At 36.5% G+C, this 17,880-nt stretch overlaps 1 protein-coding gene across 1 annotated transcript; it reads right to left on the bottom strand.

The window, feature by feature from the left end:
* Positions 1–1,078: 1,078 nt before the first annotated feature.
* On the bottom strand, positions 1,079–16,987 carry LOC113493178 (venom serine carboxypeptidase-like). Its single transcript, XM_026871018.1, has 7 exons — positions 16,559–16,987; positions 9,619–9,731; positions 6,724–6,897; positions 3,805–3,972; positions 3,048–3,310; positions 2,440–2,571; positions 1,079–1,965 (listed from the first exon to the last, which is right to left on the bottom strand). Exons 1-7 carry the CDS (start codon positions 16,962–16,964, stop codon positions 1,572–1,574), a joined length of 1,650 nt encoding a protein of 549 aa, XP_026726819.1. The 5' UTR covers positions 16,965–16,987; the 3' UTR covers positions 1,079–1,571.
* Positions 16,988–17,880: the final 893 nt, after the last annotated feature.

The following is a 17,880-nucleotide window of genomic DNA, read 5'->3' as shown; positions in this document are numbered from 1 at the left end:
CTTGGGACACCGTCGCCCGGAGCGGATTCACACCTTGATGCCCAAACTAGCTAAGAAAAAGCTCGCTTAATATTTCGTTCGCGCGCGGACCATAAATTTTACCCTTTACCATAAATTCTATCATGTAATGAAATTAAAAAACGTATTAAAATTGTTTTGGAGATCTGTCTGACGGACTTAACAGATTTACATTATAAGATTTAGTCAAATACCCTATTCGTCCATATCAAAGGCAGCAGAATATATATATTTGGAACAACTGGAGGTGCTGGCGGAACAGGTCATCAGCCTCAGAGAAGAGAAAAAGCTGGTCGATGTAAGTTGATAATGAATGATAAATTAGTAAGCTTTATTTTCAAAGAACTGCCCCGTAGATGCGAGATATTTGCAAGTGCAGCGCTGATTTGTATCGATGAGAATTAAATTATCAGGCAGAGATGTTATATAGGTCACCACAGCAAACCCACTGAAGGCATTGCATAAGCAATAGGGATGATAACTGGGTATAAAAAGAGAAATCTCATTAGTCCCTCAGTTAGGTAATTGATGAGTATGAACACGTATTTTTTCCTTTTTCAGAAAAACTAGAATTGACAGAGATTAACCGTTTTAAAGTTTAGGAGAGGGGGCTTGTGACGTAACGATATGGTAAACTTTATACTCAATCGTGACGTCACGCGTAAATTTCATTCACTGTAATTTGGTCTATTTATGTTTACGGGATAAATTAAAAAATACGTACCCATATTATACAAAAAACTACAAGACGGACACTGCAACAAAAAAATGACATCATCCCTATTGTATGGTCTACTTGTATGAACGCTTGTATTGAGTCCGTGTTTTGTGCATGTAACTTGAATGAGTCCCTGGGGCACAAGGATTTTAACTTCCTTACTGGCCAACCGTCTTTTTTCAGAGAAAAGAAAGCCGGTAGAAAAAGAAACATTGGAAAACTAGTACTAGTAAAAGGAGCTGGCTAAAAGGAGTCATCCATCCAGCAGGCTGTGGGGCCAAATTGGAGACCTGTATGAGAACATGATGGTTCTCATACAGGTCTCCAAATAAATACTTTAAATATACAACATACTTTTTATTTATAATACTTAAATTATATTATCAATAATAATACAATATTTACAAGATTATAACTAAAAGGCACTGAGGGTCTGGTATGGCCGGAAAAACGAGAGAGTCCTTTCTACGCCGTGTAGCGTCGTCTCACTACCACACTAAGCAGTGGTAAGGTCCTATAGTTAGATACGTCAATAATACCACCTACGTAACCTTCACATCACTTGTCATTCAATAATTAGTCTTGTATTGTAAGTTACTGTACTTAAATTTATGGCGAGTTTAAAAGGACGCGATTAAATTAAAATTAAATTAATGTCATGAGGAAACGCATTTTCCTGCGTCAAAGATAATGGCTCTTGATCGAACAACATACTGAGATCTTTTGATCAATCTTCTTATTTAAAAACAACTTCTCAAAAACTCTAGACACAACCGGTTTTTTTTTGTTATCAACACAACCAGCAACAATTATCCCTAATTTGGTACTCTTTGCTTTAAAACATGGTTGAGGTTATGCTGGTTTCTTCGACGTTGTTGTATAGATACGCGTCAGTCCGTTTCTTCCACCTCAATGCGTACACAACACCACAGACTATAGCTAGGATGAGCATCACATTGAGAACTATGCTCACTACCATGGCAGCTTGGGAACCAGACGGCGTGTTAGCACCAGGGATCTGTAAGATAGCTTTTGAGATCCCTTCATCTTGGTCTATATATTTCGCAGTATCTTCAGGGACGATGTGGTAGTTTGGCGGCAGTTGAAGATCGTAATTCTTGATGAAGTAAGTGATCAGCTCGACGGTCTCTGCTGGCCTGTCCATAGGGACCAGATGGCCTGCACCGCGGACCAATACTTCAGTCAGGCTACCTCCGCTTTTGACGTATCTGCAAGGAGTTGGAAAGGTTATAGCGGAGACATTGTGAACATGCAGCGTTTTTGGAAGCATGTTGCATATTGCAGTTGTACTTGGTTGATAAGTCAGGGGATCAGCGATAAAAGACATCGAGAACAACTTCAACTAATCTGTCAAAATTGAAACCTGAAAAACCTGTTCCGTTGATTCAAGAACTTTCAGTAGAATTTTTGTCTTTAGGCTTTGTTTCCCATTTTTAATATTGAGTAATGCGTAATTTCACTCACGCGTATTTATTGGAATCACCGACTCGTTTCCCCTCCTAACTGGACTTCTGAATTATGAATTATGAATGCAATGAGAGGGTCGCGAGTCGAAACGGCACCGACGGCCGCGAAGACGCTTTTATAAAATACGCATGAGGAAACTGTTATGAAATAAATAATTACCAATCCGCCTCGTTACTATCTGTTTGCTATGTTTTGAATAAATTTGGTTATCTTACCCGGCGACCCTGCCGTCGTACCACCACGGTGTCCTCGCGGCATTGAGGAAGTCTTGTCGATGGTTCCAGCGCCAGTGCTTGCGCCGCGCCTCCGCGTTCGGCACGCATGGAGCTGTCAGGTCCAGCTGTCCGCTGGAAAATTTAATATTGAAATAAATATTGAGCTCAGAGATTCTCTATTAATGTTTTCTTGAGCATCAGAAAAATACATGCTGTATGACTCTTTCAGCCACCCTTTATAGGATAGTAATAATTGTTATGCTTAGAAGAATAACTGAAAAAGCTTAAGAGGCCGGTTGGTCTAGTTGTTAGCGACCCTGACTGCAATACCGGAGATCGTGGGTTTAATTGCCTCCCAGGACAAATGTTTTTGTGATGAGCACGATCATTTGTTTTGTCCGGGTGTAATTTATCTATATTATGTAAGTGTTTAGAAATATTTTTAAAGTAAGTTTATCAGTTGTCAAGTTCTTATAATACAAGCTTTTCTTAGTTTGAGACTGGATGAAGTTGCGTGAAGATTGTGGAAAAGCTATTTACTTATTTTTCGTTGAAAATTTCTGTCGCAGTATTTATACCAACTATCGATAAGTGAACAAACCCCTTACCAGTATATCAGCACCCTATAATGGTTGAGCAGCATCTCAACCTTCGAGTTCACTTCACTCAGGAAGTCTGGAGTCAGCCTCGCGTGAGCAGTGTCATTGTGGAAGACAAACTTGATGCTCCCGGTGTGTAGCGCGTCGCTCACTTCGGGTCTTGTGATGTACTCAACGAAGTCATTAAGGTTGGAGATGCTGTCTAGAAGAATGTTGAAGGTCTGCTGTTGCATTGACATGTCGTCAAGTTTGTTTAGGAGTTCCTCCCGGAGCTGGAACAATAATATATATCAACTTGTCATTTTCGATAACGGCGACCCTTGCAAATTCGCTTCCTAGCGTAAGCCCTGATGTGACTAACTAGACCGAGTTTGGATCTAAACACTCGGTCGAAGGGCAGAATTGAGACTATAGGTGTACGACGGCTAAGGCCTCTTCTTTTGTGCTAGGCGCTTTTCGTCTAGCTTCTGGAGTCGTTTTACCTCGAACGACTTGAACAGTAATAATGCTTTCATAAAATTCAGTATGAATCGGGAGAATAGTTATTGATTTAATAACTATAATTTCCAATACTTGGCAAGGCGAAATTTGTGCTAAGAAGTTTTTGGAAGAATGTTTTTGAAATTTTATAGAGGATTATGGTTGAACATGGACATTGAGGTCCAGCAACTCTCTAGAAAACCAGTGAACGACAATACTTAGGTTCAATATCCTCAAAGGGCAGCCCAATTATCAGAAAGCAGAATATTGACCGCATTCTACTTACACGTGCCGCTGTGTCCGACTCTCCGTTTTCTATAGCCTTATTGTAAGCGTCCTGTAGAGGTTTGACGGCAAGTTTGCCTTGTGTGTCCACCAGACCCCACTGGTGGTAGAACGTGCTGTAATCTGCTATGCTGTCGCGACCCAACACTGGATTGCCAATCATTATCCCCTGAAAATAGATAAAAAATCAACTTTATATTGTTTTCACATTTTTATTGCTACTGGTACTATATGTACTACTAAGTATATTTCTTACAAGAAGCCTCATCGCCGTAAATTGTTATATCATTACTAGCTGTTGCCCGCGACTTCGTCCCCGTGAATAGAAGATATAAGTTATGATTTAGGTATCCCTGCCCGCTTTTTTTCACACTTTCCATTATATCTTAGCTCCGATTAGTTGCAGCGTGATGGTTTATAGCCTAAAACCTTCCTCGATGAATGGTCTATTCAACACAAAAAGAATTTTTCAATTTGGACCAGTAGTTCCTGAGATTAGCGCGTTCACACAAACAAACTCTTCAGCTTTATATATTAGTATAGACAAATAACTACACGGACTCCTTAGCTATAGCAATTGATTGAGTAAAATAAATGTAACCTCCGACCGACCTCCTTCCGTTTTGGAGAAATCTATACTTAATCCTTTTACAAGGAAAGATGTTGAAGATTTTCGATTGAAAGAGGTTAAACACTCATAGTCATAAGTATACAGCAGACATTATACGTTATAACATTATACGTCCAGACTAGCCCTCGAAGGCAAACAAGGCATAAGCAAAAGTTAATTGAAAAAAATATGATCAAGGCAAGCCACACTCACCTCATTTTCTATTCGACAGTTGTCAGCAGCGTTAACAGAACAAGTTACTAATTTATATTATACAGTATCAAGTTTAGTAGGTTAAGGTTTGATCAGATAACTAAAATTAATAACACTGGGGGCCTATCACCATCTTATAAGAAATTCTAGTACAGCCGTGTAAGAGGGACAGCGCTATATACAATATAGTGCTTCGTCTCGCTTCTGTAAGTGACACAGACTATTATTATTTTACTCTCAGTGATATTGATAGGTCTAAAAAACAATAGTAGTTGCGGACACATGTCGTATGTGGAAAAGGAGGCCAATGCGATTGAATAGTAAATGACTGTAAAAGAAAATTGTCGACATATATTAGTAAGTGATTGTAAAGTTTTTTTTTGTCGACATGTTTGTAATCGATCTGTGGTCATGGATATTGTTAATTAAGTACAAATAATAATTAGAAAGTTAATCATTAGTTTGAAAGTACTGTATATACTTATTATATAGGCATACACTCTATGCCTATATAATAAGTATACACAGTGTATGCCATAAATAACTGTTATACTGTACAAAATAATATTCAACTAAGTTATGAATAGAATTTCTTTATGGTTGATACAATATTTAAATAGTTAAGGATAGCCTTTGCGTTTCGAACATTTATCGGAAGTTTGAGAGTATATAAAACCGGGTCTATTTACCTTGTAAAACAAAAAATAAGTAAATTACCGTTTGAGAAAAAAAAAATGTTTGTGCTTGTGATGTATGTTTTAAAGCTCATCACTGGACTACAAGACCTCTTCATCAGTTACGATTACCTGTTATAAGGGTCAACTATTTTGAATGCAAGGAAGTCACTCAAAGCTTGTCTCCGTTGCATACAAAGGTGTAACCAACCTAACGCTATTGGAATAGGGCGTGCCGCCAACAGCACATTACGACACGATCAAGCAAGCTACATATGCGGCAAAATGGGAAAGCCCCAATACAAAATAGTTACTAGCTGGTAGTACTAAACTCGTTATCCCTGTCTATGTAATAACTACATGCTATATGAAATTGTCCTAGTTTTATAAGGCTGGTTTCTGTGTTCAGTTAATCGTTCTGATTTTCTGAAGCTACAGACGGCCGCCACCTTGCCAAGTAATTTTTTGCTCATCTTCTTGACGGCCTAATCTATTTCTTTAGTCGAATCCGCCTCATAAAAGTGAGGTGAAGTGAGTCATAAACGTCGTCTCTTTTTCAGAACTGTAACAAGTCTTACAAGTCCCGATCAAATTGTTTCTTTTCTTCGAATGGGAAGTACCTGCATTTATGGAAAAAGTAATAGTCTATGTAACATCAACACCAGCAAGTGTGGGAGGAATGCAGATAAAACCACCAGCCAAGTTAATTTACCCGTTTATGTAAAACATAAGGACATCCCAAGGGCAGTTTCACGGGGTTATGAACCACGAAGCATTGTGAACGCGACCTTGTCAATTTATTTCGACACTTATGGGTATTGAGATATGTGAACATTATTTCATATTTTATTTGCGCCGGGCTATTTTATTTAACCTCTGACGCATTACAATCAGTGGCCACTTAAATTGTTTGATAGGTACTTATCAATGTTCATGTAAATAGCTATTTACCGAAATACGTGAACGTGTCTTTGTGTTGACAAGTACGTTCGTTCTAACAGAATGTGTTTTATTTTATTCTGATGGTTGCTCTGCGAGACTTGCTAATAAAAATTTCAAGTCTGGTTCAGATTTGCAATTTTGTTTTTCTTTTTTTTCAATCCATACTTCAATAAGCTGTCGATTTTTTAAAATAAAATAGGCCTTCAAATTCTAAAAATTGTTATAGTACTTTTTTCCGAAACGTGGGAAACATGTGGTATGTTGGCACTTATATTAAGCTAGCTGTCTCGGCCGTACCGCCTAACAGTCGACGATAATAATGCAGGCAAAAATACAATTTTGCAACTTTTCCATATTTTATCATCGAACTAAATCAAAATAAGCCATATCGGTTCAGCCGTTCTCGTATTTCTACGAACGCACAGCAATTCATTTTTATATGTAAGAGAAGAAGAGATGAAGTAAGAAATAGATCAATTACCTGCAGATTAACATCCAACACTCCGATACTTCTATCCTGTTCTAGTATCTTCAAGCCTAGTGCCGGCAGGTACCGGCCAGCATACGACTCCCCGGCGATGTAGAGAGGAGCCTTCTTCAGCTCTGGGAACACCATCACGAACTGACGTAAGGCGCTGTACAGGTGACTTGAACACTGTAAATAAAGGTTAACATTCTTGAGCAATAGGAAAGAGTATGTTATGGCCAAGTACTATCATAATTAAAAACAGTTGCTATGCTCAGAGGTGATTAAGTTTATTCGACGAAGCTGGTATACTCGTATTCCGAAAAATAAGGAAATATTAAAATACGAAAAATATCTTATCAAACTTTGTATGTCAGTCTGAATACACCCATTTTATTTTGGAAAATTGTCTACAGCTTCTTGAACAACTGTTTTTAACATGGTCTATAAATTAAATACACTTTACACAAGAGCGTTGAAAAATAAAGCTTTCTCATTCCTGAAATATTATCTGTTACTGCTGATTCAAGCTTACAGTTTGCATCGTCACCAAGAAATTACCAATTTTCCTTCATACTGCGTAACTACCCACCCACCATTGCTTGTAAGTTTAACGCCTCATGAAATCGTTCGCAATGCTCATAGATTGTTATTCTTCATTGAATAATTGCGTCGCAACAACTACCTCTAGTCTAGTACCAAGCCTATTATGGCCTATTGACTCATCATGGTAATTGAGTATAATTAGCGCCATGGTTTCTTTTGCATTACAAACAATGTTTCTTCTATTACGTTAATAGGAAATGGTACTACTTTGATTATACACCTGATTAGTTTCAGCATTGTTGAAGGGGATGAAGAGAGATATAAATATCTCTCTTCATTAAGAGTTTAGAGTCCTACTTAAAGATCATGTTAACAAGGTTTGGTTGATTTGACTCAAAGAAATGTTGAAATATTCAAAAAGCACCTTTATGGCGCAAATTGGCACGTCATTGATAAATTATTTAGTTCTGTCTTTTTTTTGGTAAGACGTGGGTAATCTCATGGTCACCCACTCTTCGGAGGAGAAAGTGGGTAGTGTCAGACTCTTACTGACAAAACCGGAACCTGAACCGCCATTTAACGTCTCCTGCGTATAGAGACGCGTGGCAATTTGTTGCAATTCAACACACAGCGACCACAGTCCTAGCTTTTTTCCTACTGTTGGGATTGGCTGCCAGTTGAACCGGAAGCAAAGTTTCAATATATTATGTGGTGGGACTGTCTATTTGTCCTGCTCATTCCAGTTTCCGGGCAAACCTATACCCCTTAGGACGACAGGTTGTCTTTCCGGCTTCTAATCACGTGCAACGACTATTAAAAATGTTCAAATGACAGCCAGAAGCCACAACTCTGCTTCTAAAACACGGAGGAACTAGTTTCAACATATGGTCACCATGTATTAAACAACTTCGAAGAGAGATATTTATAGTATATATATAGAACGGATTTATCGAATTCAGTCTGTTTTTGTATCAAATGTCAATTTGAATCATAAATTCGGTTGAGCTGTTTATAAGCTTTTGCCAAATATAAGCGCTCTGAAATATAATATTGATTGACTTAATCAAGATAGTTCGATATGAAATTGGTGGTGGAAATCGGATATAGAAATCCGAATGTCAAGTGAGGGTATCATTTACTAAATCTCAGACTTTTAAATTCTGCTGATCATGACGATTTGACGTTTTTTTTAAAATTGTACAAAAGTATACTATTGAGGCCTTAAGTATTATGCTCCTACATTAGTCAAGTTCTGTTTGACGGCTATTTATTAACTATGGTGTAAATCGATAAAATATTGTAAACCATATCATGTATGTCCAAGAATTACAAAAACATTCTTTTGTTTCCATACTTTTTAGTCGCAACACGCGCTTTGATTTCATAGTTTATACATAATATGATAACTATTATATAACATTCCTAAATTAATGCTATTTAAATGATAAAAAATCTTCTAATATATAAAATTCCCGTGTCACGATGTTAGTTACCGTACTCCTCCGAAACGGCTTAACGGATTTATACCAAATTTTATATGCGTATAACTAGAAATAATTATTTTATAAAACAAATTGTAAAAAAAAGCCTTGTATGTCTACCACCTCTCTCCTGCAATTATGGTTAGGTATATGCTGTGCACCAGCTAACGTGAACTTACAAATGTACATTTTGGAATTCCAAAACGATTTTCAGTATTTAATTATATAAACCACATAACGATTCACAATGTAACGATATATTCTATCGTGTCCTCTAAAAGTATTTTGGTCAGAGATATGATTAGTAGACGGACAATGACCTATGATGCAGAAAAAACTATCATGCATCAAAGCTTCGCCTTTCAAATCGATTATATATTTGACGCCAAATACCAATTAGTACTTATGCATATGTATAAGAAGCTTTATAATACCGACTTTGTGTTTTCAGTTAAGATCAAGACGTGTAGGTTGGAATGTAAACGATGCTTTTCTAATCTAATTGGTCACAAACATGAATAAAAAAACAGAACTTATGTGCGAATTTATATCCTTATAAACGAAAATTAATGAAACAAACTTACTCACAAATACAAAAGTTACCTACATAAATAATATTTTTGGCTTCGATATCGTTTTGCAGGTTAAGCAGCAAGCATACCTACTTTTAAACAAAAACAAGGAATTACGAATTTCAGAATTTATTGCATGCATGTGTATGCATGTGTATGTATATCAAACTGAACAGGATAATTTATCTTTACCGATTTATTAACTATCAGGTTCATTTAAGCAATAAATCAACTTCATTCGCTACATTATCTCATGACCTACTGACTGTCAAAAGTAATGTTTTAACTTTATATGACAGAAAGGTGCTTACCGTGGCCATGTCTTGGACGAAACCCTTAGGGCTGTCAGTAAAGCTGAAGCCGGCGCCCACAGGGTTGTCGATAAACAGCACTGAATGGTCCTTCGTCCATGAGTATTTGCGTACTGAAATCAAAGATCAATTTATTAGCTCTTGTAAATGGCTCAATGAATCCACAATTTTTGTATTAAAGTTTCCTTTTAAAATAAGTTACAGTTACACGGATTAATTGATCACAGATTGAGCAGCGCTTGACGCGTTCGTTAAATACAAGGGGACCATGTGTCGAAACTAGTTCCTCCGTGTTTTAGAAGCAGAGTTGTGGCTTCTGGCTGTCATTTGAACATTTTTAATAGTCGTTGCACGTAATTAGAAGCCGGAAAGACAACCTGTCGTACTAAGGGGTATAGGTTTGCCCGGAAACTGGAATGAGCAGGACAAATAGACAGTCCCACCACATAATATATTGAAACTTTGCTTCCGGTTCAACTGGCAGCCAATCCCAACGGTAGGAAAAAAGCTAGGACTGTGGTCGCTGTGTGTTAAATTGCAACAAATTGCCACGCGTCTCTATACGCAGGAGACGTTAAATGGCGGTTCAGGTTCAGATTTAGTCAGTAAGAGTCTGACACTACCCACTTTCTCCTCCGAAGAGTGAGTGACCAGGAGATTACCCACGTCTTACCAAAATAAAGACAGACCTACATATTTTATGAATGACGTGCCACTTTGCGCCATAAAGATGCTTTTTGAATATTTCAACAATTCCTTGAGTCAAATCAACCAAACCTTGTTAACATGATCTTTAAGTAGGACGCTAAACTCTTAATGAGTTTATTTCCAAATCAAAAAACACTTAACATAATATGTATATCTTTGACTGGTTTATGATATTATCGATAACTCTATGAAGCTGTTAATGTAAACGATTTAAATATTCATAGGTCATTATCAAACTGCTAACTAATGCCGCACTAGGAAGCGGTGAAGGGCGAGCGAATCTGAGCGCTGATATAATACTGACCTTGAAACTGTGGAGCTGGTGACCTATTCTAAATATATGATACATATTTGAATTGATGAGGCTTAAGTAAAGACTAGGTATAATATTTTTTTATTATAGATATTGGTAATTGTGTTGAATACTATAAACGTTAGAGTATCAATTGCCTTACTTCCGATCGATATCTGCATGTTGCAATAGTTATTGGTAATTCAATATTGATTACTTCAGATTTTAGTAATGTGCAAACAAACCTGTTTGATAAATCTGTAAAGGCATCGGGTTTTCCCGTATGAAGTTAGTAAGAAAATGCCGTCTATAAGGCTTACTTTCTCTAAAGACTTCACCGATTTTTCCTGTTCCCATTCTTGAACTCTGCATCTTACAAAAAGCTTCTTTACAAGCTTGACCAGAGGTTTAAGATACTTAGAATGCGTTAGCACTGTCTAGAATGACCTGTTGGCCTAGTGGTCAGTGGCCCTGACTGCTGTACCGAAGGTCGTGGTTTCGATCCCCACCCAGAACAAATGATTGAGATTACCCTCACGATCATTTGTTCTGTGTCTGCGTTTGACGTATCTATAATGTGAATGTATTTAGAAATAAATTTATAAGTAAGTTTATCAGTTGTCAAGTAGTACCAGATTTGTTGGTTTGAGACTGGATGGCGTTGTTTGAAAAGTGGTATACTATTATCATTGTCAACAAAAAATAAGTCAACATGACCTGCAAATAACCCGATCACCAGACCGCGCTTGCAACAGCTAGCCTAGACCAACAAGTGCGCCGGACATTGACTCATATTCATGCTAAATATAACTGAATCATGAATTTATAATTAAACGTCTCGTAAGAGTCTGAATTTGCCAAACAATAAGTTAATTTACAACAATAGCTGTTACATAATGAATTACCGCGATTACTTATCAGGCATTTCATTTCCTTAATTCATTTGATGACTCATTGAATTGTACGAGATCCGAATACAGCATATATTTTTGGCGAGGACTAAATATTTTGGTGTTTTTTGCTCCCCTTGCCTCAATCCTGTTGCTGACCCATTGTCAATCAGCCTTGACGTATCGACCGGCTTGCAATGGCCTTGGTCACAAGCTGACTGGTTCAGCTGCGTCTCTTACGTATAACATTATATTGAGGTCCCACACTGACCTCTATTATAATATCCTGGGACTAACAGCTACCAGTTTTGCAGTCCTGTTTGAATAACGGAGAGAGTAATAATAAGCAGTAGATAGTGGACGTCCTCGAAGCTTCGAAGCTTGAACTGACAGCAAATGCTAATCACAATTCACATAAAATTTACAAGAAACACAAGGGGTGCCATGTCTCCAGAATTAAGCTATGGTATATATTATTCCTGCTAAACCGCCTATCACCATGTCCCAAGAACCCATTCGCCTGTATTTTAAATGATCTTAGGCAAGCCAACGATGCCTCCGTTGACTCGGCTGATTTGGGCTCAAAAACTCAATTTGACTATCAACACATCGAGAAGTATAAGAAGAAACGCAACTTAAAAACTTTATCCGTATTTTTAAGGACTTACCAACCAGTCAATGTCCTCTAATAGAGGTCAATATGTATCTTTTTTTATAAAACTTGAAATTTAATAAAACCACAAGTTAAACAGAAGTATTTGAATACTATATAAAACCAGTTTAAGAGTGAATACCAAAAATGTGTACATGTGTCAAAGTTGATCCTCGAAAACCGGTAGTAAGCCGTGTTTGACCACCTTGAACCCTTCTTACTAACTCAGACATTATGTTCAGTGGTGGCAAGAATTGAAAATAATATTTTGTAATGTGTAGACATTTTTTTATTACATGACGTGTTGCATTCTGAAAGTCAAACCCACTGTGCACAACGGGTCACGGGTACGATCCCCGAGTTGGACAAGCACCAAATTTATGTAGAAATGTATGCTTGTGAAGAATCTCTGACATCCCCCGCTACGCAAGGAATTACTTAGCGCAGAAGTCGTTTTAAAAAACAATCTTAAAATGAAGACTGCAAAATATATGTTGCGATGGTTCGCTTGACTGGACTCGTATTATCATTTTTCGTATCTCGATATAATTTATTTTGTATTTACTTTTCACTGTTTAAAGACCTTCAATATTTATAACCACAAAACAAAATGGAGAGCTTTTCAAACACTCACTTTTTTAAACCTGACCATTGAAACGCGTATTTCGAAGAAGTACTGATTACAAGAGTCAGTTTTATTTGTTGTTATATCAAACAATATATACACTTTAGATACACATATTGAGTATCCAGTGTAACTATACAATCTATTTATTTTTTTATAAAAGACCGCGTGAAGGTATAACTTGTCAACATTGTGTATTATTCGTAGTGCTGCCATAGCAATAAATTTACGGTTAAAACAGGTTATTTACACAACAATATTATTTACCTTTTTTAATACATACCTACTTAGGTATACATTATGTGGGCATTGTAACTAGGTATATAGTTGATAGAGGCCAATTTCAGTTTCAGAAAGACCCGCGACACAAGGATTCAATTCTAACTACACATAATTAACGTGCAACATTCGTACAAGTAGTGTTAGTGTACTCGGTTCTTTCCCGTTTTTAAATTTATATAACAAAAGAAATAACCAATAGTGTGTGAAACATAATTAAAAATAAGTATTTATGATCGAATTCAAAATCCCCGTTACATCATTGCATTGCTATAAAAACCCGGTTAAATGAAATATATACTTTGTATTTCTGATCATGTATAATTGAATAATAGAAAATAACAAGTATTTGATTGATTGCTTGACAGCTAAGGAATAAAAAATAAAACGCTTTATTATATTTATGTGATCGGATTACTGTATACTTGTATACAGTTAAACTTAGAACACAGTTCGTTCTAATTTAAATTGAAATTCGAATCGACACTTGATCCTAAATCGAATTTCACTTTGACAACAATTTCTTCATTTTTGAAGCGAATGCCAAAAAAGGAATAGATTCTCAATTCCGATGTTTGTATTTTTTTGGTCACTTTTACGACCTGTCACAAGAACGGACAAAATAAAAATATACCCTTCATTTGTATTATAGCAAATAGAACTGATAGCACTTGTAAACATTTTAGTCCTGATAATGTTTGCTCCTTATCAGTAAGTGCATATGTAATAGGCATTCCTTGTATGGATGGTGGGACTTGATGGCATGTGTAAATACTAAACACTTGCATTCTCCGAAGGTTAGGCATAGGCGTATCTGCTTTAACTATGAGGTGTTTTAGATCGTCCCTCATATTTCGTTTGTCACAAGGTCGTATTAATACGCATCAATATATTAACACGTAATGGAATTTAATCCTTGTAGTGCGGGGTTCGAACCCGCGACTAGCCGCACTCTACCGGCTGTCCGTTCCATTCGGCTATCCGTGCAGCACTTAATGACAGCGAAAATGTTTCGACAGTTCTATCAGCTGAAAATCTATCACAGAAATTGTTTGAAAATTTTACTTTGCATTAACATTTCATAACAATTCAGCGTATTATACCAGCGTTTATAATACTATGAAATATTGGTTTCTTAGGTTTACGCGAATGTTAGACATTCGGCAGGCAGACTGGACGGACAGTCTGCCCGTGACCATGATACCTGCAAAGGTGTCGAAACGTCGGGAACTAAAATCAAAAATTAAACCGCGATAAAATCCGTAAAAGTAGTTCCATTTCAATTATGAAATATTGTTTTTTTATTGTTTTTCCCTATCGCAACTATGATGATCGGTTGATGATGTTGACGCACCGTATATTAACAGGAAAATTTTAAACAACCATATTTCTAGTAAGAATCAGGTTTTTTCCCGTTAAGTGAAAGCACTTGCTACTTACTTACTTACTCATGTTATTTACATTCGTATAATGATTAAGCAGTCAGTTGAGACTGCGGGTAATGCTGATTGCTAATTTGTATAATAAATAAATAAAAATGAGAAGATTATTGTGTATAGACTGATTTGCGTTTACTTTCACGCAAATTTTAAAGGCTTACAATCTGACTAGGTATACTTTTCGAAAAGTTTCTAGTTTTTCTTCCTTACTTTAAAAGTGGCTAGCGTAAGCTTTGGGATCGCAAAATATTTTACTTTACGGTAGCACCTGCTCGATTCATCTATGGCGCATGTGTTCTAAAATTATCAGCCAAGTCAAGTTAGTGTTTATAACCGGATCTCACGCATTTGCAATTGAGATTAACGTCCTACATTAAATGGGTCGTCTTCTCCTACCGTTGGGGAAACAGGCTCAAAGACGATCTCGGAGTAATGTATTTTCTGCATAAAACTAGTTCATTTTAGACTATTCTGCTTTGTTACAAATAATAATTTGATGTCAGTGTTCCATTCGAATAATGCTTATTAAAAAACCAGATGATTCTGGAACCATTTCTGGAGAAGACTTCTTTTGTCCGAGTAACTTGGCTTTGCATTTCTTGATAATTGCGTTTTGTCTTAATAAGTTCTGATATAAAAACGTTTTGCTGACAGACTTTTTTCATCGCCTTCCTGAACAGGCAAATTAAAAATTTCGGTGATTGCTTTGCTTACAATTTAATCCATAAATACTAGTTCTGTTAATAGTACTGTATTGTTTTAGTATTTGATGCGTAAGAGTATAACGATCGACTTATTCTAGTGGTTTTAACAATAAGTACATAGTTCTATAAAGTAATCATTTCATGAAACTAACTATGTTTTTGAAAAACAGAACCTTTTGGCTTGTCTATTGTAACCCTTAATCGATTGGACTCTTCCGTAAGTGAGAACATAACATAACAGTATCGGAAATCAGTCCATAATGGCACAATGTAACCTATGCAACTAAGTACGCGCTTGCAAACGGAAGTGAACAATAACAAGTGCATATTGAATGCTGAGTGGTGAGAAAGGGGCGATCTGTACTGCATTGTCAGGTCTGTACAACAATGTTGCAAAGGGGATTTTCCAATCTCCGCATTGCTCATACATAGGCAGATATAGCAAATAACGCTTGAGTGTTCTTTCACGAAATGAGTGAAGCATAGAATAATAAATAGATTAAAGAATCTAAAAACCCATGTTTTTAAATGTTTTATACCTCCATTCAAATTTTATCAAAACCGGCTACCCCTTTGTACAGTTGTTAATTGCAATGCCAACGAGTTTGAAGCTACCCTGAAAATATCAGCCTGCTAGGCTAGCTTTTCGGGAAGTGTCTCAAAATAGAGTTGCGAAAATCGAAGGGGAACGAAAAACAAACAAGAAATGTGCGTGTATAAAAACGTGGCATAATACTTCTGCTTAATTATGTTTCAAGTCAAGGGAGTTCCGATAAACACCCGCGCAAGATTTATGCAATAATTAAGGTTAGTAGGTAGAGTTTAATTGTCGTTAATATCAAGTAATACAATCCGGGCAGTCATTTATCTGTGATGAAGATCGTAAAATATGTAACATATGATGCGCGCGACTTCGCCCGATCGCTTACGGAGTTATACTTTTTTTTTGTTAAGGCGGTGGAATCCTTTTTGACACCCACTCCCTCGGGTGAGGAAATGGGTACTGTCAGACTCTTACTGACTAAACCTGAACCGCCGTGCTTACGTGTTTTTGTGTCGCTGTATGGCAATGCGTTGCAATCCTTCATATATTACGGAGTTAGCACTCCACACTGATCTAAGTCAGTCTTTTTTAATCGGTCTTAGAGTTTTCGTATCCCATTGTTGTGACATATTATTACTGTTATGCTCCTATTAATCATGGTATTATATACATGTATTATATCCTATAGACTTCAGTAATAAATGGACTATCTAATGGTACATGTGTTGTGTTATTGAGATTAGCGCTTTTGAACCAACAAGCACTCTTCAGCTTAATAACATCAAGAATAGATTTATGAATACTTACATTTCAACTGATTGTTGCTATATTCGAAGGGTCCTATTTCGTCGAATAAGCCGGCGAGGCTGGTAGCTCCTGGACCTCCTTGCAGCCACAATATCCATGGAGTATCCGGAGTAAAGTTCTCAGCTTGGAAGTACCAAAAGAAGAGGTTGGAATTGTACTTCTCATCTACGGTAAAGAACCCAGAATGACTGGTTCTGTTCAGGAAGAGTCTGGGGTCTACTAAGGATAAATTCCTTGCTTGTTCTACTAAATTCCTCTTCAAAAGACGCGAGAGTATCAATGCTGGTGACCTCGCCAGCGTCGATGCTAAGCTAAAATAAAAAAATAAACGTTTAATTGCACTTAAGACATTATCGATTTCACGGCGTAATAAACGACCTTTATTTTTTTGTATATTTAAATTCATTTTTAACCTTGAAATTATTTATTCATTTTTATTTAAATTTTGTAATAAATTTGTGGAATTTACAACATTTATTGTGAATAACATTTCCGAACAATAATTGACTTAGCCTTAATCAATTTAACAATTTATGTGATTTTACCTAATTGTTTCAAGATCTTATATCTTCTAGATTAGGACTTTCTTAAGGAGATGAAAGTATTTTTTTTATACTTGTACTAATACTATTTCAAAAATAGAACGAATCCCAGCTGATAAGCTTCTGTTCCATATTACTTTTACAGCAATTTCAACTAGATGTTAGTAGGTACCTAATATTTTTTATAACAACAATGAATCTGGAACGAGAGCAATACACTTTATGGCCAGATTGGTACAACAATGAATCAATCAATTTGAATTATTCGCAAGTGCAGTGACATCGGATGAATGAGCTGTGGTGTAAGTTGTCTGCATCCGACCTTAGCTTGGTACATTTCACAAGCTGAATATAACTTTGTGATACTTCGATTTTTAAAAAATAACTACTGTCAGAACCAGATAACTGGGTATCTGGATACTGTCACGCCTTGTTGTTTTTTTTTAATTCTCGTTTGACACCTTAATGACAGTTTGTTTTTAAATGGTCAAAAGCTTCAGTACTTACTTTATAACTTTTTTAATATTATTGTCATACAAGAAACCAAGACACGCTAAGAGTAGCGCCCATAGTCTTTCTTTTATCGTAAATTATGTACATATACCTACCTATGTGTCATTTTATCACTGGTGTAAACATTATTAGCTGTTTTATTTCATTATTAATTCTTACGCAATGTATTAATTACTCGGTCCGCATATATTCTCAGAAGTTTACCACATTCCATTCAGGAATAGACTGTGTGCTGATAAAAATATTATGCTGATTAAAATACCCCTA

Source organism: Trichoplusia ni, chromosome 4 (genome assembly GCF_003590095.1).
Source record: "Trichoplusia ni isolate ovarian cell line Hi5 chromosome 4, tn1, whole genome shotgun sequence".
Taxonomy (NCBI): domain Eukaryota; kingdom Metazoa; phylum Arthropoda; class Insecta; order Lepidoptera; family Noctuidae; genus Trichoplusia; species Trichoplusia ni.
The sequence above is the reverse complement of the archived record's forward strand: the minus strand, read 5'-3'. Positions and strand labels throughout refer to the sequence as shown.

Bases quoted from the DNA above. Each gene is read 5' to 3' on its own strand.
- LOC113493178 (XM_026871018.1), bottom strand. From the start codon at position 16,964: ATGAATTTAAATATACAAAAAAATAAAGGTCGTTTATTACGCCGTGAA. The intron at 3,973-6,723 runs GTAATTGATCTA...ATCTATTTTCAG, and splicing joins TGTTGGATGTTAATCTGCAG to GGGATAATGATTGGCAATCC. The intron at 2,572-3,047 runs GTAAGGGGTTTG...TAAATTTTCCAG, and splicing joins TATAGGGTGCTGATATACTG to CGGACAGCTGGACCTGACAG.